This window comes from Juglans microcarpa x Juglans regia, chromosome 2D (genome assembly GCF_004785595.1).
Source record: "Juglans microcarpa x Juglans regia isolate MS1-56 chromosome 2D, Jm3101_v1.0, whole genome shotgun sequence".
Classification (NCBI taxonomy): Eukaryota; Viridiplantae; Streptophyta; class Magnoliopsida; order Fagales; family Juglandaceae; genus Juglans; species Juglans microcarpa x Juglans regia.
In genome coordinates, this window is record NC_054596.1 from 35,957,321 (window position 1) to 35,984,812 (window position 27,492).

Below are 27,492 nucleotides of genomic sequence, written 5' to 3' on the forward strand. Positions count from 1 at the left end.
ATATTCATTTTCACACACAAACAGGGGGAGGGAACACTCACGGGCACCACCAAACAAAAAACAACAACAAAAGGTGCAAACTTTTTTAAGAAATAAATGTTTTTTTAAGAACGAACAGTGCAACATCTGATCTGAGGCTCAGATTGTTTTCATTACAACTTCTCTCTCTCTCTCTCTCTCTCAACATAGATGTCAGTAGAAGCACCCGTGACCTCTCACTTTCTGTCATTGATTCTCCAAGTCTGCTTCACTTTCCACCTAAAACCAGTACTAACTTATAGGTACACATGTATATATAAAGAATACACACAGCCGCTATCTATGGCACTTCGAATTGCAAATAACATTCCCTCTATACTATTCTCTACTTCTCGGTTCCATTCTCTTTCAGGATGTCAAAACTAATTCACGCTTTCTATCTTCTTCTTCTTCTTCTTTTGTTTAACGTAAGCCCAACACGATGCCACACCAAAGGATTTCGACCCAGGAATTCAATGGGGAAGCAATTAGCAAGGAATATGACCCGAACCCAATTCTCAGAACAGCAATTTATGAAGTGGGTCAAGTTTGTTGGTAAGCTCAAACACTCGGTTTTCAGAACCGCAAAGAATAAGCTGTTCCCTTCTTACACTCTTACTGTGGCTAAACATCCGGGGGCCGGAGATTTCACATCAATTCAGGATGCCATTGATTCTTTACCATTTATCAACCTTGTGAGAGTGGTCATCAAGGTCCATGCAGGTGTTTACACGTGAGTACTTGGCCTACATTTTGTTCCATTCTAATGGAATTCTGTTTAGACAGTTGTCGTTTGTTTGATTAGCTTTTAATGCTTGTTTTTATCTGGACTCTACCAAAGTGGGATGATTCTTGTTATTTATTTTTTATTTTTCTATTTCAATATGGTATAAATTAAAACTCACATTTTTACTGTTGGCCAAGCAAGTCGACTTTGCAGCTGATGAATTGTCTTTTAATGTTCTAGTACCTGAACTGTTTATGATTCTTATCTCCTGTTTTTTGTGTGAAAATATTCTTTAGGCTTGTAAATTGCCACAATTATGAAACAGAGAAATCGGTCTAATTGGAAATGTTGGAATTTTCAGGGAGAAAGTTAACATACCACAATTAAAATCCTACATAACCATTGAAGGAGCAGGCGCAGATAAAACAATTGTGCAATGGGGAGACACAGCCCAAACACCAGGACCAAGAGGGCAGCCCATGGGGACCTACGCTTCTGCAACTTTTGCTGTGAATTCCCCTTATTTCTTTGCCAAGAACATCACATTCAAGGTACCTACTAAAGCCCTCTCTCTCTCTCTCTCTCTCGCTCTCTTCCTCTCTCTCTGCATGTCTGATTGTGATAGAGAATGTGATGCAGAACACAACCCCAGTTCCAGCACCAGGGGCAATAGGAAAGCAAGCAGTGGCACTTAGAATATCAGCAGACACAGCATCATTCGTGGGGTGTAGATTCTTGGGAGCACAGGACACGCTCTATGACCATGTGGGTAGGCACTATTACAAGGATTGTTACATTGAAGGTTCTGTGGACTTCATCTTTGGCAATGGTCTATCTCTTTTCGAGGTAATTAGTTTAAGACATGATTAAAAGAATTGAATCTCCTCTGGTAAAATAATTTCGAATACTATATATAAAATACGATGGATTTATATATATATATGTATATATAGGGATGTCACGTGCATGCAATAGCACAGAACATGGGGGCCCTAACAGCACAAGGGAGGAGCAGTCTTTTAGATGACACGGGTTTCTCATTCGTGAACTGTAAGGTCACGGGCTCAGGAGCACTCTTCCTTGGGAGGGCATGGGGTCCTTTCTCTCGGGTCGTCTTCGCTTACACATATATGGACAACATTATCATTCCCAAAGGCTGGTATAACTGGGGTGACCCTAATCGTGAAATGTAACTCTCTCTCTCTCTCTCTCTCTCTAGAAGAAAAAGAAAAAGAAAAAGAAAATCTGAAGTTTCTAACAACTAGTAGACTAAATACCCCATGATAGCTTTAATTAACATATCAATTTAAAGGTACCAATGACTGTGCTTAAACCCTGTACATTACTCATGCACGAGGTTCTTGGAAACCAAGCCCAATAATCTTATACCATACATTATGCACATAATAACAATGATTTTCTCTCACCGAAGTGATTTTAAAACCATATTAATCAGGCTGAAGAAAATGGTCTACTTTTGCATTTATTATAAGTTGTTAGTACTTCCACTTCGTGTAAAAAAAATGACTCAATTTTCTCAACTATTATATATATATATATATATATATATATATATATATATATATATATATATATATAGCTTGGGCCCATTTTACCTCAGTGGATTTTCTTTGTCTTTTTCTTCAAAAAAAAAAAAAAATGTTTTATTTAAATATATTTTGCCGACCCATTTTGGCCTAGAGGAAGTGGGACGGTACGTACTATCTAGTTTCCATAGTGATCTACTGCAGTACATGGGTGCTGCAGATGCAAGAACCCAAGTGCTCATCTTTTCCCATTTCATTCATGTTTATCCATCCAAAACTACTTGACTTGGCCATTTCTCTTTATTTTATACACCAAAAGGGCATTATCCGCCGCAACATCGATCACACATCCATTTGTGACCTAATCCATCACATATGTTATTGTCCTTTTCCTCCTTTGCTACTGCAAAGTCTACGTGTAATGCACCACAGTAGATACATATAAAAAGAACACCGTATATCCACTCTAGAAAGGTAGTGTAATTTAGTACAACCATACAGGCATACGCATGTTGTCTACACAGTTAAGCGCACCTACTCCTAGTGGTTGGTTCATGACGTTGGAAGTTTCATTTTGGCCAGAACAGAAAAGCAAGCATGCGCATGCATGAAGGTAATTGGTTTTTGCTGATTTTTATGTTTTGTGGGCTTTCTGGTGCGAATGCAGGACTGTGTTTTATGGGCAGTACAAGTGCACAGGACCAGGAGCTAGCTTTGCGGGGAGAGTGTCATGGTCCAGGGAACTTACTGATGAGGAAGCCAAGCCTTTTATTTCACTTAGCTTCATTGATGGGTCTGAATGGATTAAGTTGTAATAAATCCACAATTTTTTTTTTTAATTTTTTTTTTTTTACAGTTATTGATCATCTTTGTGGAAGTCTTGATATTGGACGGTGTGAAATTTTTCTCTTCTTGATGATATTATATATCATTCATGTAGAAGAATATCAAGTAGTGGGAACCTCACCCAACATAAATAATGTTTCCGGATATATTAATTAGAAAGGTCACATGAATTGCATTACAAATCATATGATAAATTAATATGTGTTTCATATGCTCCACTTGTTGTTCTCTTTTGTTTTTATTATTATTGTTATTAATTTGAGGCTATTTTTCGAGAAGTCAATCGAATTGGAATTACAATAAAACTTCCTTTCTTGAAAAATAAAAACACGAATTATATTCAAGTGAAACTAAAGAAAATTGAAGGTACATCTCTACATCAATTAACCGTGTCAAAATTGAAGAAAGGAACAGAATCATCGTTGGGAATGGATCCAAACAAGTGATAAGACAAAGCCCCCTCACTCACAGAGAGAGACAAAGAGGCTGGAGGGAGGGGGGCATACAGCCCATTTTAAACAAGCACTCTAAAATGGCTTAGCCAACTTCTAGCCAAATTTAAGACCTCTCCCTAAACACATCTTTTCAATCCACAAAAGAAATTGATCCGAGTGGCCCCTCCCCTCCCCCTTCCTCTCCCATGGTTTACAAGGCAGGATGTAAAATTTATTCATTTTTCTTATTTGAGATGGATGATGGTCTATTTACCACGTTCCGGCAATCTTCGAGCTACACGCACTAAACTATCAGATTCTCATGCTGTCGATCTACAAAGAGTAAGAACTAGTGCTACAAAACAATGGCAAGTGTGTCTTATGTGCTACCCATCGGTGGAACTCAAAACAGTACACGTGCTGCTCCATCCAATTCCTGAGCCCATATCTTCAAGATCCGACAACCCATACCCCTCCACAATTGGGGCCCCACAAGCTAAAATAGTCCCTCATGCTTTCGGGTGCTTGCAAAGCTATGATCGAGCCGATCCTCCTTGCATTTCCACCTATCTTACTAATTTTCCTAACACCCAAAGTTGATCCAGAACTGAAGCAATCCCATCTATGGTAATCTCTCATGACTCTAGTAGAATACCTGGGTAGAAATTTCTGAGGTCGGCCTAAAAAGACCACCTTCATGGTTGGTCTTCTTTTAGTTAGAATACACAAATAATTGATTGGTGGGTAATCTCCTTGCCTCAATTGGAGGAGTCGACGTTGCTCTATATAGACTATAAACAAATGAGTTTGTTACATGAGATTGAGATCGGATAAACCAAATTACAGTAAGATATTTAAATACAAAAGTTTGTTGATATATTCTCATTATTTGAATTGATTTTGCTGTTGATTAGTTTCAGAGGAAGCTTCAACAAGATCCTTAACACCCCCTTCAAGTGCAACGGGGAGGCACGCACGTTGAGCTTAGCTTGGAACAGAGTAGTTGAAACCACGAGGACACAATGGGTTTTGTTAGAACATCGGCCAGCTAGTCCTAAGTGGAGATGAAAAAAATTGTCAAAGAGTTGGCAGCAACTTTGTCATGAACAAAGTGAAAATCTATTTGAACATGCTTGGTCCGGGCATGAAATATTGGATTGGCTGACATGTATGTTGTACCTATGTTGTCACACCAAAGAATTGGAGCACATGGGAGTGTAACTCGCAGATCACGAAGAAGGAACTGGATCCATTGCAATTCGGTAGCAGTGTTGGCGATTGCCTTGTATTCTGCTTCGGTGCTTGATCGGGACACTGTTGGATGTTTGCGTTTGCGAGAGCTCCAGGAAATTAAGTTATTGCCAAGAAAAATACAATACGCACTTGTAGAATGACGACCATTAGGGCAACGAGCCCAATCCGCATTGGAAAAGGCTTCAAGGTGTTGAGTTGATGACTTAGTGATGAGAAGTCCATGAGATAATGTATGCTTGAGGTACCGTAGTATGCGCTTCACGGCCTGCCAGTGTAACTTGGTTGGGCGATGTATAAATTGGCACACACGGTTAACAGCAAATGCCAAGTCGGGTTGAGTGAGCGATAGATATTGTAGTGAACCAACAGTGCTTCGAAAGAGAGTTGTATTAGGGAAGGGATCACTATTATAAGCCGATAGAGAGTGGGACGATGCCATAGGAGATGATATCAGCTTAGCTTCAAGCATCTTCGTTGTTCTTAGTAAATCAAGTATGTACCGCTGCTGAGATAAAAGAATACCCTCTGGTAGTCGTTGCACCTCAATGATGAGAAAGAAATTGAGATCACCGAGATCTTTGACGACAAAATCATTCCACAAAAGTGCAAGGAGCTCATCAATGGCAATCGGAATCGAAGAGGTGATGATGATATCATCAACATAAATAAGAATAAATATGGTCGTGGATCCAGCATGAAATATAAATAAGGAGGAGTCGGCTTTGAATCCATGAAAGCCAATTTGAAGCAGACAAGAGCTCAACTGTGAAAACCAAGCCCTCGGGACTTGTTTGAGACCATAAATTGCTTTGTTGAGGTGACAAACATGAGATGGATATAAAGGATGTGAAAAACTAGGCAGCTGAGTCATATGTACCTCCTCAGAGAGTGTCCTATGGAGAAAATGCATTTTGATTATCAATTTGGCGCATGCCCAACCTGCAGAATAAGCTAGTGGGAGAACAGTTCATATAGTGGTTGGTTTAACCATTGGATTGTATGTTTCAACATAATCCAAAATGGCTAATTGATGAAATCTTTTAGCCACTAGTCGCGCTTTGTAGCGCTCAAGAGATCCATTAGACTTTCTTTTGAGTTTGAACACCCCATTTGCATCCTACTATATTTTTAGCCGCATGAGATGGAACAAGGGACCAGGTGTTGTTCCGAAGCAGGGCATTAAATTCATCTTGCATTGCAGCTTGCCGCTCTGGTGTTTTGACCGCATTAGTGAAGCAGGTTGGTTCAATCATTGCAACAGTTTCAGCAAGCAAAGCTCGGGGAATGGGATATCGAATTGTGCCATTTGTATGTTGTCGAGGTCTGAACACATGGGCTTGAGACCTAGCGACCATTGGGTGAATGCGCCTAGGTGCTGGTGTTGGAGGGATCTTAGTGACAGGAGGAGTAGGTGGCTAAGTCGATGACATTATAGGTGATGAAGCAAGTTGCGAACTAATCACATCTGAGCCCGACGATGAGGAAATTAATGGTAATGGCAAAATTGCATGAGCTGGTGATGAAGATTGAGAAGTGGACCTGCAAATGGGAGAGGCAAATGGAAAAGAGGATTCATCAAAGATAACATTAGGGGTGTAACTGGTCCGGTCTAGTCCAATTTTGGACAAAATTTAGGATCGAATCGGTATGTACCTGTTTTGCATTTTTAAAAACTGATTACGCACCGATTACCTTCCTGAATCGGTATCTTCGATTTTACCGGTTTCCGGTCTTGTACTAAAAAAAATCAATATATACAAACTATCAAACACACATATAAAACACACAATCTGTTTTACAATGCAATCCATATACACAAACTATCAAACGCACACAGACATACAAAGACACACAAAAACACATAAATTCAAAAAAGTTAATCCATATACACAAACACAGACTTCTAGCCATTGGCAACTTGCCATTCAAGTTCACGCATATGGAGAGAGGGGGGGGGGGAATTACAGAAGCTTCCCATCAACAATAAACTGCACTTTCAGGTAATTTCACAATCACAATAACAAAACCCTAATAACACAAAAACAATCATAAAACCCTAATGATTCATATAACTTAGAATTAATTTCAAATAACTTAAATAAATGAAATGAAAGAATAATGGAGAAAAATTACCTTGAGGAATCGAAGACAGAGAGACGTGGGGTAAGGCCATAAGTCCGTGAGGGGAGGTTCAATGACGACAGTGATTCCATGAGCTCACGATATGTGCGACGGCCAGTGAGGGGAGAGTGAGGAGAGGTCGTAAGTCCATGAGGGGAGGTTCGACGACAATAGTGATGCCGTGAGCTCACGGTGTGTGCGACTGTCGGTGATGGGAGGTAGAGAGACGAAGACGAGAGGGAGACTAGAGAGGCTGGGATGAGAGACGAGAGTGAGGAGAGGGGCGCCCTTTGAAATTGTTTTAGGGTTTATAGTATAAACTGTAATTGTGAGAGGAAACGGTGTCGTTTCCTTTCGTTTCAACTTTCAATTGTTTTGTTCTTTTTTTTTTTTTAAAAAAAAATGATCATTAAAATTTTTTTTGATGGTTTGGGAAATTGATAATTATAATTTATATATATTTGTAATACTTTTAATACATAGTTAATAGTTATAGACTATAGTGATTTGGTTATAGTGATTAATATTGATTTAGATATAGTAAAAACTGATAAGTATAACTATAGTCTATATTAGACTATTAGTATTAGTTATAAATTAGTATAGCTATATATTAGTATTAGTTATATGTTAGTATTAGTTATAATGATTTAGTATAACTATATTAGTATAACTATATTCTATATTAGACTATAAGTATAAATATAGCTATAGTGAGTTTGTTAATTGTTATATTAGTATTTGTTAATTGTTATAGTGAGTTTAATTTATTATAGTGATAGTATTAGTATAGTGATTATTTAGATATATATAATATATTAGTATTAGTTATATATTAGTATAGCTATATATAAAATGTTATTAATAATTTAATATATATATTTTATGTTTAAAGCATATGATCAATTAAATTCTCATCTTTAAGATTAAACTTTTATTTTATAAATTATAATAACATTATCTTATCTTATATATAATTATATTAATAACATATGAGTAAACAAATTACAAATGTTCATGTTTAAGATTAACATTTTATGTTATAATTTATAAATTATAATATAAAATTATTTCATATATGATATATAATTATATATATTTTATATAAAAACTTCATATATAATTATATATTATATATAAAACTTATATATATAAAATGTTTTGTATAATATTAATTTTGTATAAAACTTATATATATATCAAATATTAACTTTTATATATTTCTTTCCCCAATCGGGCCAATCCGGTCCCAAAAACCATGGAACCGAGACCGGACCCGGTCTGGCTGGTTTGCATAAAATAAAAACCAGTTCCGGACCGGACTGGTTCAAAACCGGACCAACTGGTCCTGTTCGGACCAATTTTCTGGTTTAAATTTACACCCCTGGATAACATCATGAGAGATGTAAATTTGATTGGTGTTAGGATTTAAGCATTTGTAACCCTTATGATGCATGCTATATCTGATAAATACACAGGGAGAAGAACGAGGTTGCAATTTACTGGTTTTATAAGGTCGAAGTTGTGGATAGCATGCGCACCTAGAAATTTTGAGAAAATTATAATCTGGACTGTACTTGTATAATTTTTCATAAGGTGATAAATTATCGAGCACAGCGGTATGCATGCGATTGATAAGAAAACATGCAGTTTCACAAGCTTCATCCCAAAATTTCTTTGGTAAGGAGCTGTCGGTAAGAAGAGCTAGGGATGTTTCAATGACATGTCTATGTTTTTGCTCAGCACATCCATTTTGCGGATGGGTATGTGGGCATGACAAACGGTGATGAATGCCATGAGTTTGGAGATGAGTATGGAGGGACTGATACTCACCACCCTAGTCAGATTGTAAACATTTAATTTTAGTGTCAAATTGTCGTTCAACAAGTGCTTGAAATTTTAGGAACGTGGGATAGACATCAGATTTGCATTGAATCGGATATAGCCAAGTAAATCGAGAAAATGCATCAATAAAAGAAGCACAAAACTTATTTCTAAGATGTGAAACAACTGGTGATGGACCTCATACATCACTAAATACTAACTCTAAAGGAGACGAAAACACATGCGTAGAAGAAGAAAAAAGGTAACTGAAGGCTTTTAGCTTGCAAACACACAGAGCATGGAACCTTGGATTTATTGGAGGACACGAGAAGCTGGAGCTTGGAGATGACACGCCGAACAGTTTGAAAAGCTGGATGCCCCAAGCGACGATGCCAGTTGACACTTGTTGTGTGCTCATCGACAAGTGCTTGTTTTATTGAACTTGAAGGAAGTTGATAGAGACCATTTTTAAGATGCCCTTGAAGGATTACTTTCTTTGTGTTGCAATCCTTAATCACAAAATGAGACCCATGAAATTAAAAAAAGATGAAATTTTGAAGAGCAAACTTACTGACCGAAAGAAGATTTTTTGTTATATGAGGGACATGAAGGAGATGTTTTAAAACAAAGGAACGAGCGAATGTACAAAGAAGGGAGGAGCCGATGTGATCAATTGACAAACCTGAGCCATCAACAACATGCATCTGATCAGGGCCATTGTAAGGTTCTGCAGACAAGGTGAGATTAGAGAGATCACTGGTTAGGTGATGGGTTGCACTAGTATTAGGGTGCCAATTCTCATCAGGTGCATTTTGTTGAGAAGTATAATATGCTTGAGGAGGCTGAGATGGAGCTTGTTGAACATCATGGTTAAACCCTTTAGTGATAGTTAAGAGCAATATGACCCACCTTGTTGCAGACCTGACATGCAGGGCGAGAGCCATTGGAAAAGGTACCAGTTGATGGGGAATGTCGACCCCTACTGCGACCACGTTGGCCATGACCACTAGAGTTATATTGGCCACCAAAGTTGCTATAGGAGGGCCGCTGATTTTTGCCTTGATTGGGATGATTGCGAGAGGCCATATTGGCAAAGGACATGGCAAGGTCAGTGGGAGTCTGATGTTGCTCAAAGCGTTGTTCATGTGCGAGAAGACGTCCATACAATTCATCAAGAGGCAGAGGATCCACACAGTTGTCAAGGACGTGACAAAGAGATCATATTCAGTCCCTAAACCTGCAAGCAAATAGGAGACAGTTTCATAAGAATTTAAAGGTCGTCTCGTAGCTACAAGTGTGTCACTGAGGACTTTCATTTTTTGAAAGTACTCAGGTATGGTAGAGGATTCTTTCTTCATAGTGGCAAATTGATAGTGAGTGCGAGTGATACGAGCTTGAGATTAAGAAATAAACATATTTATGAGAGAGAGCCAGAGATCACGGGAAGTGGTGCAGCCCATGACATGAGATAGGATATTTTCAAATAGGGAAGATATGAGGGTACTGAGAATGATCTGGTCTTGTTGGCTCCATAGGTGGAATGCTAGATTTGGAATGGTGGCAGCAACAGTTGAGATGGGTGTGGGGTTGGGTATGGTGGAAGGTGGAGGAGGGTTGGTGCCATCAACAAAGTCATAGACATGCTGGCCACGTAGATAAGGGGTGACCTGAGCACGCCAGAAGATAAAATTCTCATGGGTTAATTTGATGGTGATCAGATGATGAATGTTGGTAAGGCTAGTGACGGGAACATAAGTGGAATTCAGGGATGGTTGTGGGTGGGTTTCAGTAGAAGATGGTGGTGAGGATATGAGGCTGTCTATTGGAATAGGGGAAAGACGCAAGTCTTGGTGGTGGCTCTTGATACCAAGTTAGAATACACAAATAATTGATTGGTGGGTAATCTCCTTGCCTCAATTGCAGGAGTCGACGTTGCTATATATAGACTTTAAACAAATGAGTTTGCTACATGAGATTGAGATCGGATAAACCAGATTACAGTAAGATATTTAAATACAAAAGTTTGCTGAGATATTCTCATTATTTGAATTGATTTTGCTATTGAGCAGTTTCGGACTCTAATGTTGATCAGTTTCGGAGGCAACTTCAACAGGATCCTTAATCACTTGTCCTTAACCACTTTTGAACTATATTGCAGGCTTGGACAAGAGAGCATAGCTCCTAGGCTACTCCATTAGTCTTTAAGTCTTTCTTCCTATAATTTCCTTTTACACTTCTTTGACTGTTTAGCACATAAATTTGAAAGCTTTGGGACGATTATAAGGTTCCCCAACCCCCACCTAGTGTACTTTGATTTATTACTTTGGTGAAGTCATTTGCTTATCAAAATAAAAAATCAACGCTTTTTCTAATTAGAAGATTCATTCTTTGGCAGGATTCTCATAATTAGAAATATATTTCAGAAAAAAAAAATCCTCAAATTTCTTCAATTTACCCTTTAGTTTGCAATCATCTCTAAACTATTAATTTTGAATCACCACCCAAAATACCATCGATGGCTCATTTGGTCCAAGTGCTAGGTGTGAATGGAGGTCAAATGATTAATTCAACTAACCTAGATGCTAGGAACCTTCCAATGAGGCTCGTGCTCAGTTTGTGATGGGTGAATTTGTAAAGATCTACTTCTAATCTTCCTAGGATACTGAAGAACAAATGTCATTGTCGATATAGTTTCTCGTCAGCTAGGCCCACGTGGTTGTCCACCAGGTGCTCTTGCAAAAGTGGTAGAAAAAGGGTTAGGTGATCTTGGTGGGGATCCTTGGATGCTCAAGTCATAAGTGTATCTTATGAGATAAATGTTTTAGCCTATAGAGAGTATAATGGTATTCAACCTTACCTTTGTCCACTTGAAGCGATGTTTATAGGGGACTATTGGGTGGTTTTGGTCAGAAGTTTTCCTCCTCCTTAATTTAATGCTTTTGGCCTCAGTTCGGCACTGCCTTGTTGATGTCTCCTCGCATTTAATGTCTCCCCTTTCATTGAGTGAACATCCCATTACCTGTCCTGTCATCTATCTAATTGTATGTGTCCTCATCATTTGCATCCTCAATGGGTCCTTTCTAGTGTTCATCACTTGTTCATTTGTGATCTGGCATGCATTCCCCACATTTTCTTTTGCCTTCCATCTAACTAGGTAGTTTTTTGCCATTTGCTTATTGTTTCCTTGCAAACTCTTTCTTTTCACCTTTATTGCCATCATTCCTTGGCTATAACTTGAGCTAGGGTTTCTCGCCTTTTGAGTTTTAGGACTCGTCACCTTTTTCTTTTAGAAGGAGGGCAGAACCTCAATTTATTAATAAATAACCCTCACTAAGGTGGTGGAGAAATAACCATGAATACAACTTCACCCCAAATAAAAACATCAACCACAAGAAAAAAAAGACTACCGACGAATATAAGGGATATGCCATCTATCCTATAAAATTCATAACCTGACCTTTAACCCATTCTTTAGTCAGAAAATCAGAGACCATATTAGCCTCTCTAAGAATATGATGCACTCGAACATTGAGAGAAATAACGAGACCCATAGCTTATTCTCAAAAATCTCACAAATACCAATAATTACAAGTCCTCGAAATAAACTACCCCACCATTACAATCAAATCAGATTCAACTAATAAATTCCTTAAGCCAAGCTGATGACACATCCTCAAACCATCTAGAAAAACACGACACTCCGTAACGGTGTTTGTTGTATGTCCATAAGAATGTGCAAAACCCGCCACAACACGTCCAATTTCATCTCGAATGACAACCCCTCCACCTGACGCATCCGGATTCCCATAGGAGCCACCATCAACATTCAGTTTATAAAGACCAGTAGCAGGCCGTGACCACGTAACTAACCTCATAGGCTTAGAAACAACCGGCACAATGAGACAGTTTGATTCCCTTAGAATCCCTCTCTCTTTGTGGAACCCAACCTCTTGAACTGCCACATTGTATTAGGACTCACCTATAGTTGGGTTTTTATACACCAAAAGCCATGAAAAAAAAATCTCAAAAAGGTCACAAAAAGATAGCTCAGCTTGTCATGTGCTAGTAGGCGAAATGGAATGTAAGAGCCGAAGCTCTCCCTTGGCATTGGAGTGAAATGGTGGAAAAACACAAGTGAGAGATTCGGCTTAGGTGAGAACAAGAGAAAGAGATCAGGGCGACAATTAAGGAATCCTCAAAAGAACATCTTGCAATCATGCCCAATACAACTGATTCAAAGGGATAGCATCTCTGCAAGATCATTCTCCCCATTCATAGGGATCAGATCATGTCAACCCACTGCATCTTCTCCCTTGATTATAGGAATCTATTACAGCCTTGTATTAAGAATTCTTTCCATATTTGTTCAGCAATTCATACCTTGTATATAACTCATACTTTATATATATAGCAGATCACTCTCTCGGCACCAGTCGTGTAGAGCTTTTCCAAATCTTTTCACATTGTTTATGGTATCAAGAGTCATTCTTGACCTCCTTTATTTATTTTTTTTTTCTATTCCTAAGAAATGTCTTCAGCAACTGGTACCACTTCTATCATTGTCTCACCCGTGAACATGCAAAATCTGGTCACCATTAAGCTAACCAAGGACAATTACTTGCTTTGAAAAGCTCAGGGTGGTCCCCTACCTAAGAGGACAAAAACTTTACAGTTTTATGGATGGCATCACTCTTCGTCCTCCCACACATATATGGAACCTCGAAACTAAGTCTTCCCCCACTGCTCCTATAGAAATTCCCAATCCACAATTTTCCAGTTGGTAGGATCAAGACCAAATTGTACTTAGTGTTCTTGTGTCTTCCCTGTCTAAAGGCATCTTGGCCCAAATGGTGGGCATCTGATCATCTGCTAAAGTATGGTTAGCGTTAGAGAAAATGTTCTCATCACACTCAAATGCATGGATCATGCAAACACAATGTGCTCTCTCCAATATGATGAAAGGAAGTTTGTCCATTTTAGAATACTTCTAGGCAATCAAGTCCCATGGTGACACACTGGCAGCTGTTGGCCAACCTCTCCACTGGGATGAGTTCCAAGCTTATCTTCTTGGAGGACTAGACTCAATTTATGATGCCATAGTCACATCAATATCCAATCTAGTTGATCCTATGTTTGCAAAGGAACTCTTTGGTCATCTCCTCAACTTTGAGTTAAGAATGGAACAAAATAACTTAGCTCTAGAAGCTACTATGGGCTCTGTCAATATAGCCACAAAAAATGATGGCTCTTGGGGTCGTGGAGAGAAAAATAATTTTCAACATTCTCCTCAACAATATGCTTACTAGTACAACACCTCTTGTGGTCGTGGGAGAGAAGCTCCTTCTTCTTCCAACTCACGTCCCTCTTGTCAAGTGTGTGGGAAGACTGGTCATATGGCAATTCAATGTTACCATCGCTTTGATCAAGCGTATAAAGGGAATCCTCCAAACATGGTAGCATACTTGATGTCCCAACAACCAGCTCAGGATCTCTCTTGGTATCCTGATACATGATCAACAAATCACTTGACTCATGATCTACGAAATTTGAACATTCATGTTGAACCATATAATGGTAGTGATCAAATCCAAGTTGGTGATGGGACAGGTTTGACCATCCAAAATATTGAAACTTCTGCTCTCACTACTCCCATTAAAAATCTCACTTTATCTAATTTCCTTCATGTTCCTACAATTCAAAAGAACCTTATTTCTGTAAGTCAATTTACTAAAGAAAATAAGGTTTATATTGAATTTCATCCCTCTTTCTTTTTGGTGAAAGATGAAAGATGAAACGTCAGGGAAGGTGTTACTGCGTGGCAAGTCTAATGACGGGCTTTACACATTTCCAACTACCTCCAGAGCATCACAATCCTTTCTTACTCAATGCATTCCCCTTGAAGTTTGGCACAGCCGGTTGGGACATCCCTCCTATCGTATTGTTCAACATATTGTCTCAAAGTTTTCTTTACCTTCTACTTCCAATAAAATTCCTGGAATATGCATTGCACGTTAACAAGGAAAAAGCCGTCATTTACCATCTATAGATTCTTATTCTAAATTTGATAGTCCTTTTGATCTGATTTTCTCGGATGTTTGGGAACATTCTCCAAAATTGTCTTAGAATGAAAATAAATATTATGTTGCTTTTGTCAATCATTTTAGCAAATACACTTGGCTCTTTCCAATCCTCACCAAATCTGATGTTTATAAAGCTTTTTGATCATTTAAAAAACTTGTTGAACATCAATTCAATTGCAAAATCAAATTGGTTCAAACAGACTGGGGTGGCAAATATCGATCTGCTCATAAATTCTTTTCCGACATTGGAGTCCAACATTGTGTCACCTGACCTCCCAACAAAATGGGTTGGTAGAAAGAAAACATCAACAAGTTGTTGAAATGGGTCTCTCTTTACTTTCTCACAGCTTTGTTCCTCATCAATTTTTGGATGATGCCCTTGTTATGGCAACATACTTTATCAACCGTTTGCCCACTGCTCCTATTGGTATATCCCCATTTGAAAAACTTTTCAAACAATCCCTAATTTTTCCCTTCTCAAAATATTTGGTTGTGCATGCTTCCAATTCTTTCGACCATTTAATTCTCATAAACTTTATTTTTGGTCTAGAACTTGTGTGTTTTTGGGCATTAGCGACATGCACCGTGGGTATAAATGTTTGGATCTATCTACTGGAAAATGTTTTCTATCCTAACACGTCATATTTGATGAAAACTCTTTTCCTTTTCATCAATCTGCACCAAATACCACTTCCACTCCTGAAACCACTTCACTACCACTCTTTTTACAGCCAACCGAAAACTCTCAGCTTACTATCGTGTCATCTCCTCAACTTAATAGGCACCAAAACTCTTGCAACCTTGACATCGACTCCCTCATGCACTCGCCACCTATCCATACTCCAACAGCTACATCTCATCTTCCTCCTGAGTACTCAAATGCTAATGAACATGCACCTGCTTCATCACCAGCCTCACCTACTCCTGTGGTCCACATAACTCTCGAGCCCACCCAAGCTTCTCCTAGACTTGCTGTTGTTGCTGCCCCTGACCCTGTGCAACATCCTCACTAGATAGTGACTCGATAAAAAAAAAACATCAGCAAACCAAAGCTCCATACTGACGGCACCATCAAGTGCCCCTTGCCCAAAGCTCTTCTTACGTTCACTAATGTACCTGATGCCCCCACATGTTATTCCGAGGCAAGCAAGCAAGCATGCAAAGTGGCGCTCTGCCATGGATGAAGAATTTACAGCCATCATGAAAAATGGGACCTGGTCTTTGGTTCCTTTTAAACAGGGGATGAACGTGGTTGGCTCGAGGTGGATTTTCAAGTCCAAAAAGAAATCAGATGGCACACTTGATGGGTGAAAAGCCCGCTTGGTCACCAAAGGATATCATTAGCAGGAAGGAGTAGACTTCTATGAAACCTTTAGTCCAATGGTCAAGCCTACAACAATTCGATTGATCCTAAGTATTGCTGTGTCCAGACAATGGAAAATCTGTCAAATAGATATCTAGAATGCATTTCTTCATGGTATATTGTTCGGAGAAGTCTATTTGTCTCAACCTGTGGGGTATGTCGATCCAAATTTCCCATCTCATGTGTGCAAGTTGCACAAAGCACTGTATGGCCTGAAATAGGCTCCTCGGGTGTGGTACTCCAGCCTCAATGAATATCTGCTCTCTCTCGACTTCAAAAACTCAAACTCGGACACTTCCATCTTCATTTATTGCTTTGTTTGACCACACTCTTTGTCCTCATTTATGCAGATGACATATTAATTATTGGCTCCAGTGCTACTGCTATCTCCCAACTCATTAGTGATCTTAGTCTAGAATTTGCTGTGAAATATTTGGGAGATTTAAGCTATTTTTTGGGGATAGAAGCTCACCATAACCATAAGGAATTTTATTGACTCAACGCTAATACATCTTGGACCTGCTTCGAAGAACAAATATGGATGAAGCCAAGCTTGTGTCTTCTCCCATGTCTTCCTCTCACCAACTCTCACTTTTTGCAGGAAATCCTTGTGCTGATCCTTCTCTGTATCACAACAATGTTGGAGCCCTCCACTACCTATCCTTGACTTGCCCTGACATTGCCTTTTGTTGTAAACAAAGTTTGCCAATTTATGCACAAACCAATTGAGGATCATTGGTCGGCCGTGAAACACATAGTAAGATATTTGAAGTTCTCTGTTGACTTTAGCCTGCTCATTCAACCCAGTTCATCCACTCAACTGTTAATCTTTTCAGATGCTGATTGGGTGGGATGCCCAGATGATAGGCAGTCTACCTCCGACTTTTGTATCTATTTTGGTAAAAATCTAACCTCATGGAGCTCTAAAAAGCAACCCACCATTGCACGATCAAGCACAAAGGCTGAGAGTATAATGCTACTGCCGAATCTCTTTGGCTTCAATCCCTCTTAAAAGAATTTGGCGTCTTTGTCAAACAATGTCTCATTGTGTGGTGTGATAATATCGAAGCTACTTACCTCACAGCCAATCCAGTTTTCCATGCACGCACAAAGCATGTTGAAATAGATTATCATTTTATTCGGGAAAAGGTGTAGCACAAATTCTTGGAAGTTCAGTTTATCTCCAGCAAAGCCAGTGGTCTCTACAAAGCCAGTGGTCTCTACACGTTTTGCATTTCTAAGGGACAAACTCAACGTCATTCCCTCCCCGTTGAGTTTGCAAGGGCGTATTAAGGAATCCTCAAAAGATCATCATGCAATCATGCCCAATAGTACTGATTCAGATCAGATCATGTCAAGCCACTACATCTTTCTCCCTTGATTATAGGAATCTGTTACAGCCTTGTATTAAGAATTTTTTCCATATTTGTTCAGAAATTCATACCTTGTATGTAACTCATACTTTTATATATATAGCAGATCACTCTCCCGGCACTAGTCGTACATGCAGAGCTTTTCCAAATCTTTTCACATTGTTTTAGCGAGCAACTCCTATAAACATTGCACATCCCTGTAACTCAAATTTATTTACCAATCTTGTGGCTGGTTGTAGCGACGGTACAGGGCAGTTTTCAAAGGTATAAGATGAAAGTGTATATTTATATGGGTGATAAGAAAACCCTAGAGGATGAAAAGAGATAGACGTGCATGGGTAGTGTCGTGCGGGGGGGAAGTTGAAAAAATAAAAATAAAATAATAATAATTAAAGTTCAACAATAAAATTATTCATTAAAGCATAGAGTAATTCAAATGCAAACACTAATTAATATCAATAAAGCATATCAAAGTAAATTTCACAACTTAAAAATTATAAAATAAATCCAACGAGAAATCCGATAAATTTTAAAACAAAAAAAATAATATTTAAATTAATTAAAATAATCCTTCACTAAAAAAAAAACACTAAAATATGGGGTATCACATCCTCCCCCCTTAAAAAAAATTTCGTCCTCGAAATTTGCTTAGCTAACTACTGCTACTTCTAATGGGCTAATCACGCTTCCACTGCACACTCTATATTGAGTTGAATTCGAGCCTACACTACGTTGTGTTGGTTCCTGCCTCGTGCCATTAAATCAGTCATCTGAGGCGGGTTGGGGTTCATGCTCCCATAGTTGCTTTGGACAATCTCTGACGAGGTGGCTATGCTTCCCACATCGAAAACACTGTCCAGTTCTCCTTCTGCAATCCCCAAAGTGTACTACACTGCATGATTTGCAGGAGTTATTCCGTTGATTTTCCTGTACCTGGCTCTGGCCTGGGTTGTTCACTAACTTCATTCTCTTCCATGGTCCTTGGTTCTCGCTCAAGGGAAACTCCAATGGCGTTGACCCCTTCCTCTGCTCCTGAAGTTCAACACTTCCCTTGAGGCTTCGCTTTACTATTGTGGCCTTATCTACTAACTCTGAGAAATTCTGGATCTGAAGGGCACCACTCGCTCATAAATCTGGTTGTCCAATCCGTCCTCAAACTTTCGGGGTCTTCTTCTCCTCATCAGGTATTAGATATGAGGCAAAACGTGATAGTTCAACAAATCTGGCCGCATACTGGTGCACCGTCATAGTACCTTGCACTAAGTCCGCAAAGTCCTTGGCTCTAGTGTCCCTAATCGATCTTGGGAAGAAACGGTCAAAGAAAATCTGCTTGAAGTGGGGCCAGCTAACCACTCCCCTCCCATCAGCTTCCCTGATTGTTCTCTATGATATTCACCATCTTTTAGCCTCATCGATCAGCTTGAAGGCGCAGTACAATACTTTCTGTCTGTCAGTACAATTCAAGACACAAAGTATCTCTTCAATATCCTGGATCCAGTCCTCCGCTAAGGTTGGGTCGCCACGACCATCAAAAGTGGGAGGGTGCATCTGATTGAACTACTCTATGGTGCATCCGTCCTCTTCATTTCCTACATTCAAGCCCCCAAGATTTCGAACACGACGTCGAGCAGCCATCCTAGAAGACTCATTCTTGGTTAAACGTTTCAAAGGAAGAAAATAATAAAAACATAACTGGGCGTAAAACATCACTACCAATTAAGCTATATATCACGAATCAGTAATCTATTTCTTGAAGTCTGCAGAATTCTAAACCCCAATTCAAAAGTTTATTTCCTAAAGTCCATAATTTCAAGACCTCATATATCAAAGTCTACGGAACTTCAAACCTGGCTTTTAATCAAGCTTATTTACACCTATAAAATCTAAACCCTAAATCTTATCAAAATCATTTTCTACATTCCATCAAAAAGCATACTGGATCTAAAAACTTAAATGTCATGAAGATCGGTTCTTAAAATTTACAATCTTTAAGACCTCAAATTTCCTAGAACATATTCCCAAAAGTCTGTCAGATTCTAAAACCTTAAATATAAATTTCATCATCTCTTAGTCCTAGAATTTCTATACCTCAAATGAGAAGTTACATCCTAAACCCGCAATATCCAAAATCTCATATGTTATAGTCTGCAGAACCTCAAACCTGGCTCTGATACCAACTGTAACGCTCCGTTCCTAGAGGTCCGGAGAGTTAACTTCTATTACCCAAGAACATCTCCAATAATCAATAATAAATAAACAAAAAATCCACAAAATACTAACTTATTTGTTCGATCCAAAAATCCGTGTCCCTCTACAGAAATACTAAATAAAAACCTCAATAAAATAAATAACATCTCCACAAAGACTCAAATTATTTATAACTTGATGTACCAGAATAACCGCTAGAGATAAAACTACTAAATATGATCCTCCAAAATACTTGTACCCTTAGTACTCATTCATCTATGATCATCAAACTTTTCCAATACTTTCTACTCTTGTTCTCCAACTAAATTATAAAAATATCTGAAAAATATTATAGAGATAAGGGGTGAGTTATCAACAACTCAGTAAGCAGAAAACATATGCTAGTATGTAAACATGAGCATTTTCACAGAGTTCAGAATGCAGAAACAAAACATTTCAGTTTCAATATGCAAATCTCAAAAATACATATTATCAGAAATTTAGAGCGACAATTAAAACATTTCATATATAGAAACCAACTTTTCATATTTAATGACTCCTTTGGCACAACATGACTGAACATCTTCATCTCATCATATCATATCAGAGCATCATATTAGAACAGAAGCTGTGTTTAACCCCCGTGGTAGGGTTGTGCATTCTGCGGAAAGTCAAGCAGAACATAAATCACCATGTTATTAAAGCGATTGCACTCAGAACAGAAAATCACTATTATATCCCGTGGCGGGCCAAATGTCACTATTGTATCCTGTGACAGGGTCAGAGGTCACTATTGTATCCCATGACAAGGCCAGTGGTCACTATTATATCCAGTGACAAGACCACATATTAGAGCAAAATAGAATTAGAATCACCATGTCAGAATCAGAATCAGAATCAGAGTCAGAACTAAATCAGAAAGTCATGCAAAAGGTTTTTCAGATGCCACATCATATCAAAGCAAAATACTGAAATTCAGATCATTTCACATTTTCCAAAAACAGATTCAGAATATCTTCACGTCATATGCAAAAAAATTATCAATTTTTATATTCGCTTATATTTTTCTGAGTTCAATAACAGAATGCCAAGAATAAGCTCATGTCTACACTAATCATGCTAGAAAATATTTTATTCTTATACATAATTTCATGAGTAATGCAGAACAAAGAACTGAAGTCGTTTCAGATTTCTTTTCATAACAAAACATGCACATTTGCCAAAAAGAACCTCAGTTCATTTTCTTTTATGCAAAATCTAGTATAGGAACCCCGCCTACCTGGACTTCTTAACTTATTCAGAAATTCTGCACAACAGTACTGAACAATTGTCACTCGTGACCTATAAAAATTCATGTAACTTAAATAAATCTCCAGTGAACAAGAAAAATCTCATATTACACCTGAAGTACCTATTTTAATTCCTCAATACTTAAAATTCTCTTAACTCTAAATATCATCACTTTTTAATTTCATCAATATCCACTTAAATGAATCCATATCGAAGTGAGTAATCGAATAAATATTATGATAATTGAATACCTGTGTTTTTTTTTTTTTTTAAATACTAAAGTACCCACAACATATTATAGATTAATAGAATACTATGGCTACTTAAAATCCCATTAAATAAGGCCAACTTAAAAATGAGTTCAATTGAAAACTAAATAGTTCAAATTAACAATATAATCATTTTTTTCTTTATGTATAATAAAAACCAAGTCCAATCATTAAAACACAACCAATTAAACCAAGCCCATTAAAACATAAACCCATTAAACTAAATCTACGTAACAACATATCATAAAACATCATACTAAAGGGCAAAATTGTAATAAAATCTCAAAATTATTCTTCTTTCTACGTAAAGGTTTTACGTGTGAATACTTTCCTATTTTGAAAGCTTACCAAGAGGGAAGGGAGACATGCGGCAGATCCTTGTTCACTAGAGGGGACATCGCGACAGTGGATTGGGGCAGTACTAGGTGGTCGGCGACGTGAAATAACACTGAGAGAGAGAGAGCACAAGGCTGCGAGCGGCAAAGTGGTGGCTGAACCGACGACGGTGTACACAAATAGAGAGAGAGTGATGAGAGAGAGAAAGCACGGAGAGTGAGAGGTAGAGAGAAGAGAGAACATGGTGAGAAAGAGGGACTTGCGTACGGTGGATGCGAGAGTAGCATGACTAAGCTACAACCGTGTCTTGTGGCCGTTTTTAGCGAGAAACAGTGGCTGTCAATGGAGGGACGTGGGGTCTTACTTCCTTTGGTAGTGCTCTGTTTTTTAGATGTAAAAACAGAGGTGCATATGAAGGCCAAGCAGACAGTTTTGGCTATCAACGGAGGTGCGTGGAGTTGGGCGGTGGCCAGACGATGGTGGCCAGACGTGGTGCAATGGTTGCCCACGGTTGCTGAACTTCACATATGAGTAGGACGTTCTCACGGTAATGGCTTGTTGCTGCGGCTGAGGTCGTGAAGGAGGTGGTGGCGCACGATGAGGCTTTGAGCCTTGGTGATGGTCGTTTACAGTGGAAGGATGGGCGTCGGTTTTACATGGAGATGGAGGTTGGCGTCGATCTAGGAGAGGCTGGGTGGTTCTTGTGGCTGATTGCAGCGACGGTACAAGGCAATTTTCAAAAGTATAAGATGAAAGTGTATATTTATATGGGTGATAAGAAAATCTTAGAGAATGAAAAGAGATAGATGTGCATGGATAGTGTTGTGCGTAGGGAAAAGTTGAAAAAAATAAAAATAAAAATAATTAAAATCCAACAATAAAATTATTTATTAAAACAAAGAGTAATTCAAATGTAAACACTAATTAATATTAAAATAAATTTTACAACTTAAAAATTATAAAATAAATTTAACAAAAAATCTAATAAATTTTAAAATAAGTAAAATAATATTTAAATTAATTAAAATAATCTTCACTTAAAAAAAAAAAAAAAAAAAGAAAAAAAGAAAAAGAAAAGAAGGATCTGTATTGTCAATAGGCCCTACTCACTCCATGGAGGATAACACCGCCATCCATCTCGAAGCCACAAACCCATCATGTACCAAGCATCCAATGGTCATAACTCATAAATACCATTTTGTCTTTCATCCTATCCTTGGGCCGACAGATTCTGATAACAAAGTCTGTCTTGGATTCGACTGTGCGTTGATTGATTCCTCAATAAATTTTCAAGCTATCATCAATTAACATTCAAACACATCAACATCAACTTATTTATATATATATATATATATATATAAATAAAAAAAAAAAAAAAGACACAAACATAAACCGTCCTAACTCAATAATTAGGCTTTATTTAAAAAGTAAATACATTTCAATCTATCTCAACTTATCATTATAATTTTTTTAAATTTTAATATAAAATATAATAAATAATTCAATTTTTTTAAATTTTAAAATAATAAATAATATTCTAACAATATTTTATCATCTCAATTCAACTCAATTTAATACTTAAACGCATTCTTAAAGTTTGAAATTTCTACCATATATGCATTGAACTACGTTTCTTTTTTGTTGTTTAAAGACTTCCAGATTACGGGACCCCGTGGCCAAAAACCAAACCTAACTTCCCTGATCTGTCATGTCTCACGTGAAAGAGAGGTCATGACCACTAGCATATACCGATGGAATATATAAACCAGACCCAATATCAACCACTTGGGGTTGGCAATGTCCAAATATATTGATATTGAAATTGAAATTCATTTGATAAATGTAGAAAGGAATTCATTCGAAGCTGAGTACTAATATCTAGTCCAGAGCCCAGTGGATGTCTTACCACATTATCTTTCTTTTCTGTCGAACTATTTTATCTCAATTGCAATTTAGCATCTAAAACTTCAAGCGCTATTATATAGGCTGCGAACAACACATTTTTAGAAGCCAAGCAATGCTCTTTCTCTAGCCTCAATTTATATTCACAACCTCCTCTGCAATGAATAATGTCTCTCTGCTGGCTCTCTCACAAACTCTGAGGACCTCTGGAGCTTGCCCATTATAGCATTCTTGAAACTAATAACTTCCTGAGCCTGTGAACACGACCTTTGCATCCGAACTCCACTCAAACTGCTCCTAGATTCCATCATTTCATTCAGTGAAAGCCTTTTCTTTGGCCCCGGTTCAGGTCTTTGCTTAGGAGCGCTATAGGACCTCAACTTAGCCTTAGAAGACTGAGTATTCGCCATATAATTCGGGAAGTTCCCGTATCCCCGGAAGAAGTTGTCGGCGCACACACTCTTTGCAGGCGTGGCCGGGGCATTGGAGTTGAAGAAACGCGGGGTGCTTTGTGCTGTGGAGAATCTACACTCCTCGCCAGTTAAGCCCCAGTCATGGTCATGAAAGTTCCGGCAATCGGGTATCGAAATCCGGGCAGGAAGGCCACTTGCCGGGAGTGGAGAAGACAGTGTTTGATAAGTTGGGTCATCACCAAAATCTGAAACTGAAGTGTTTGTTCGACGGGATCTTGATTTAGGCCTGCCAGTATCGACCTCCACAATTTTGGGGCTTTCATCAATGGAGTTAATTGCGGTGTCCAGAGAAGCTGACAGCCTTCTGCTGTGGAGTGGGCCTGTGTGTTCACTTCTAGTGTCATCGAATCTCTCCTGCAAAATTAGATCAAACAATAATGACTATAAATGCTAATGCAGATAATAAAATGTTCCATATTTTTATTTACTTTTGTGGGAAATTTGAAACTTGGGTTTTTGAGTTGTCACCATGGATTTTCGCGCTCGGATTTCAAATCTGTTAGTTTCATTGTTGATGATCCCGCGAGCTTTCTGGGAACGAACAGTGGCCTGAGCTCTAATAAGAGCCAACATACAATGAAGAGTTGCAGTCGCCTGTTTGCGCACTAAATAACCTCTAACCAGTGCCTGTATCTTCACCAGTCCTTTTAGTGCTCGCAGGGCCTTTCTGGCCTATATTCAGAATCCAAGATCCAAGGAAAAATTTCAATTTCTAGATATCCAAACAGATAACAGAATTAGAAACTAAACTGAGTATTCAGGTCCTAGCAGCTCTAAAACAAAAGCTGATATGCTAATTTAAAGACTCGTTTTTTAGCAACTGACTAGATCTTTCAAGTCCGAAGTCATTTGTTTTTTCTTCATTTTCAGTGAATTTTGTTCAGTTGAGACCATAAGCTTGAACATTCAAATCCATACGCAAGGTTTCAAAGAGTGCACCTACGACTAAAAACACTGATACATAGCAAATATTTGATTTTAGCACGACAATCTTAACACACACTTACCAAATATCCCCTAAAAACGGTCTGAATCTTCACAGCAGCCTTCCTCTCATGTCCACCACCAAACATGGTGCCCCTTCCATGGCTGGTTAGCCTGACAACAGCCACCGCCGCCTGCGCAGCAGCCACTGCTGCATCAGCGGCCGCCGCCGTGGCTGCCGCCACCGCAATTGCATGCTTGTTTTGCTCCTTCTCTGATTCAGTGTAGTATGAATTTAGCCACGCAGCCTCGGCAGCGGATATGTTGGGTGGTATTGTCCCCGGATTATGACACAAGCCGCTAGAGTCTCTGCCGGAGTTGCCAAAGCTTCCCCGTTTCTTGTCTTTCCGGTCACTGGAATTGGAACTCTCTCTGTCTTTCTTTATCCCGAACAAGCCCCTTAGCCACCTTGTTGCCCTACCCATTTTCTTCGAGTTTGTAGAGTGGGGAGCACCCCAAGAAACGTTACTGCAGAAGAAGGAATGACTCGGAAGAGTGAAATCGGTAAGAAGCAAGTCAAAACGTTTTTTAAGAGGAAAATGTTGTCAATAGGGTTACAATTCGGAATCTTTTAGGCGCTTTCCATGTCCCTAAAAGTTGTGGAAAAGAGTTCTCAAAGAAGAAAATGTCTAAGAATCTGTTCATGATTGAAAAATGAAAAAGTTTTTGTGACAAAAACAAATAAGATCAGTGGAAATATGATTTTTTATTTTCCTTTCGGAAAAGGAAGATTAAAAAAAAGAGCTGAAAAACTCTGTCCAAACCTCGTGAAAATTTGTATTACATGACAAAAACTTGTCGCTGAGCCTGAACGTGCAGGAGGATTAAAATTAAATATTAAGAAAACTAAACGTAGGAACTCATTGAGAAGTTACAAAAAAGTGAATAAAACAACAAAAGTTGGTCATTATATCAGGGAAAATCAAAGTAAAATAATCACAGATGAGAGAAAAAACCACCCTCATAGAATCAGATTCTTGAACGAAAAGCAATAAAAAAGAAAAAGCAACAAGGCAAAGCAGAATGAAAGTGAAACGCTCGAATTCTCAATCCAATCAGAAACTCAGAAAACTAATATTAAAAGCAGAAAAGTTCACCTCTAGTGAAAACTGAAATCTCTCTCTCTCTCTGATTGCTTTCTGGAGCGACGTGTCCTTGAAAAGAAAGATACCTCAGTGTCCTCAGCTTCTGACAATCTCGTGAAGCCTTACATATTTGTATGTCTAATGTCTCAGCCTCATAATACGTAGACTTCTCTTTTCAAAACAACTTTTTTATCTATTCTCTGCTACTGTTTCCCTCCTTCCATTTCGAGCAAATAAATGGAAATGAGAGACCTATTACTTTCTTTTTGCTCTTAAAATCCCCATAACCTGCTTAAAAAGAAAAAATCCCCGTAACCTAATAAATTGTGTCGATTGGTTTCGTGAGGTTTCAAAGAGAAACAAATCGTATGGCCTCTGTGGCTCTGTCTGGCATGTGCTCTTTTCTCTGTTTCACCATTAAAGCAGAGCCAATGAGAGATATGTTTTTTGTTTGAATATTTTTTGCTCCTTTGTGCCCTCTTCTTTATAAATGGGCAGATGGCCGAAGCGCTTTTAGCCCCAACCTTCTTTTATTTCTCTACCTTGCGTTTGAAAAGATCTTTTGGTTGTTGCCAGAATCTAACAGTGATTTTCAGAATTCTTTTTTACACCTTTATGTTTGAATGCTTATTTTCTATCTTTTTCTTCTTCTTTTTATATAAGTAAGACTATGATAATATTGAATACAACCATATAAGAAGAGAGAATAGAATGATACATCCTACTAAAAATCGCATTAGACAATAGTTATAACGTTCAAGACTAGTTAATAATATAATTGAAGTTTTATTAAATCAATTGTAAACAACAAGGACTTCTCATTCACAATCAATATGAGATTTCATATACTATATATCATTTATCATCACAATATAGATATAACAATCTCTCTTCCTTAAATTTTTTACATTCTCATCGAGCTTGTCCGTCATAGGTGGTACGGTTCAAATCTAACATTTCTAGTTGAAATAAACTCTAATAACATTTGTAATGCCCTAAGGGAGTCTCAAACCACATATAAGTCTATACTCCAAAATGACTAATCAATAATACAATTGGAGCCCAATTGTATTTATTATAAAGAGAATGAACTTTTAATTCTCAAGCAATATTAGACTTCATACACCATCAACCCCTTATTACAGTATGGATATCACAATAATAATGTAAAAGAAAGAACAAATAAATGGATAATGAGTCCAAAAAATTAGATTAAGATCCATGTTCTTTAGAGAACTTAATAGAGAATTATCAAATAAGCCATTTTATAATTTGGCCAATAGATTCTTGTAATACGATTTTGGGTCATATTTGAAGAGGGAACATTGTAGTCAACTATTTTCAATGTTGAAGGGGGGTCTTCACGTCTTTTTCCTCGT

The 27,492-nt window shown here is 38.1% G+C and overlaps 2 protein-coding genes and 1 long non-coding RNA gene across 5 annotated transcripts; 1 reads left to right on the plus strand and 2 right to left on the minus strand.

Annotated features, from left to right (window-relative positions):
- The first annotated feature begins 207 nt into the window (after nucleotides 1–207).
- On the plus strand, nucleotides 208–3,354 carry LOC121251078 (probable pectinesterase 53). 2 transcript variants are annotated; one of them, XM_041150394.1, is made up of 5 exons: nucleotides 208–751; nucleotides 1,107–1,296; nucleotides 1,385–1,591; nucleotides 1,699–1,934; nucleotides 2,794–3,354. In XM_041150394.1, the coding sequence occupies exons 1-5, from the start codon at nucleotides 393–395 to the stop codon at nucleotides 2,834–2,836; spliced, it is 1,035 nt and encodes a 344-aa protein (XP_041006328.1). In that variant the 5' UTR covers nucleotides 208–392; the 3' UTR covers nucleotides 2,837–3,354. The 2 variants fall into 2 exon arrangements, with proteins under 2 accessions (XP_041006328.1, XP_041006327.1); XM_041150393.1 differs by having other exon boundaries at nucleotides 2,960–3,354.
- On the minus strand, nucleotides 758–27,492 carry LOC121251107. The gene is made up of 3 exons (XR_005937919.1): nucleotides 27,479–27,492; nucleotides 11,866–11,880; nucleotides 758–930 (listed from the first exon to the last, which is right to left on the minus strand). It is a non-coding gene; the product is annotated as an uncharacterized LOC121251107 (long non-coding RNA).
- On the minus strand, nucleotides 23,484–26,254 carry LOC121251076 (protein IQ-DOMAIN 14-like). Of its 2 annotated transcripts, XM_041150391.1 has the most exons (4): nucleotides 26,126–26,254; nucleotides 25,052–25,496; nucleotides 24,513–24,716; nucleotides 23,484–24,398 (listed from the first exon to the last, which is right to left on the minus strand). In XM_041150391.1, exons 2-4 carry the CDS (start codon nucleotides 25,451–25,453, stop codon nucleotides 23,715–23,717), a joined length of 1,290 nt encoding a protein of 429 aa, XP_041006325.1. In that variant the 5' UTR covers nucleotides 25,454–25,496; nucleotides 26,126–26,254; the 3' UTR covers nucleotides 23,484–23,714. The 2 variants fall into 2 exon arrangements, with proteins under 2 accessions (XP_041006325.1, XP_041006324.1); XM_041150390.1 differs by lacking the exon at nucleotides 26,126–26,254 and having other exon boundaries at nucleotides 25,052–26,073.

Excerpts from the sequence above, each read along its gene's own strand:
- LOC121251078 (XM_041150393.1), top strand. The coding sequence starts at position 393 with ATGTCAAAACTAATTCACGCTTTCTATCTTCTTCTTCTTCTTCTTTTG. Across the intron at positions 752-1,106 it reads GTCCATGCAGGTGTTTACAC|GGAGAAAGTTAACATACCAC; the intron begins GTGAGTACTTGG and ends TGGAATTTTCAG. Across the intron at positions 1,592-1,698 it reads ATGGTCTATCTCTTTTCGAG|GGATGTCACGTGCATGCAAT; the intron begins GTAATTAGTTTA and ends ATGTATATATAG.
- LOC121251076 (XM_041150391.1), bottom strand. The coding sequence starts at position 25,453 with ATGGGTAGGGCAACAAGGTGGCTAAGGGGCTTGTTCGGGATAAAGAAA. Across the intron at positions 24,717-25,051 it reads CCGTTTTTAGGGGATATTTG|GCCAGAAAGGCCCTGCGAGC; the intron begins GTAAGTGTGTGT and ends TTCTGAATATAG. Across the intron at positions 24,399-24,512 it reads TCCGAGCGCGAAAATCCATG|GAGAGATTCGATGACACTAG; the intron begins GTGACAACTCAA and ends CTAATTTTGCAG.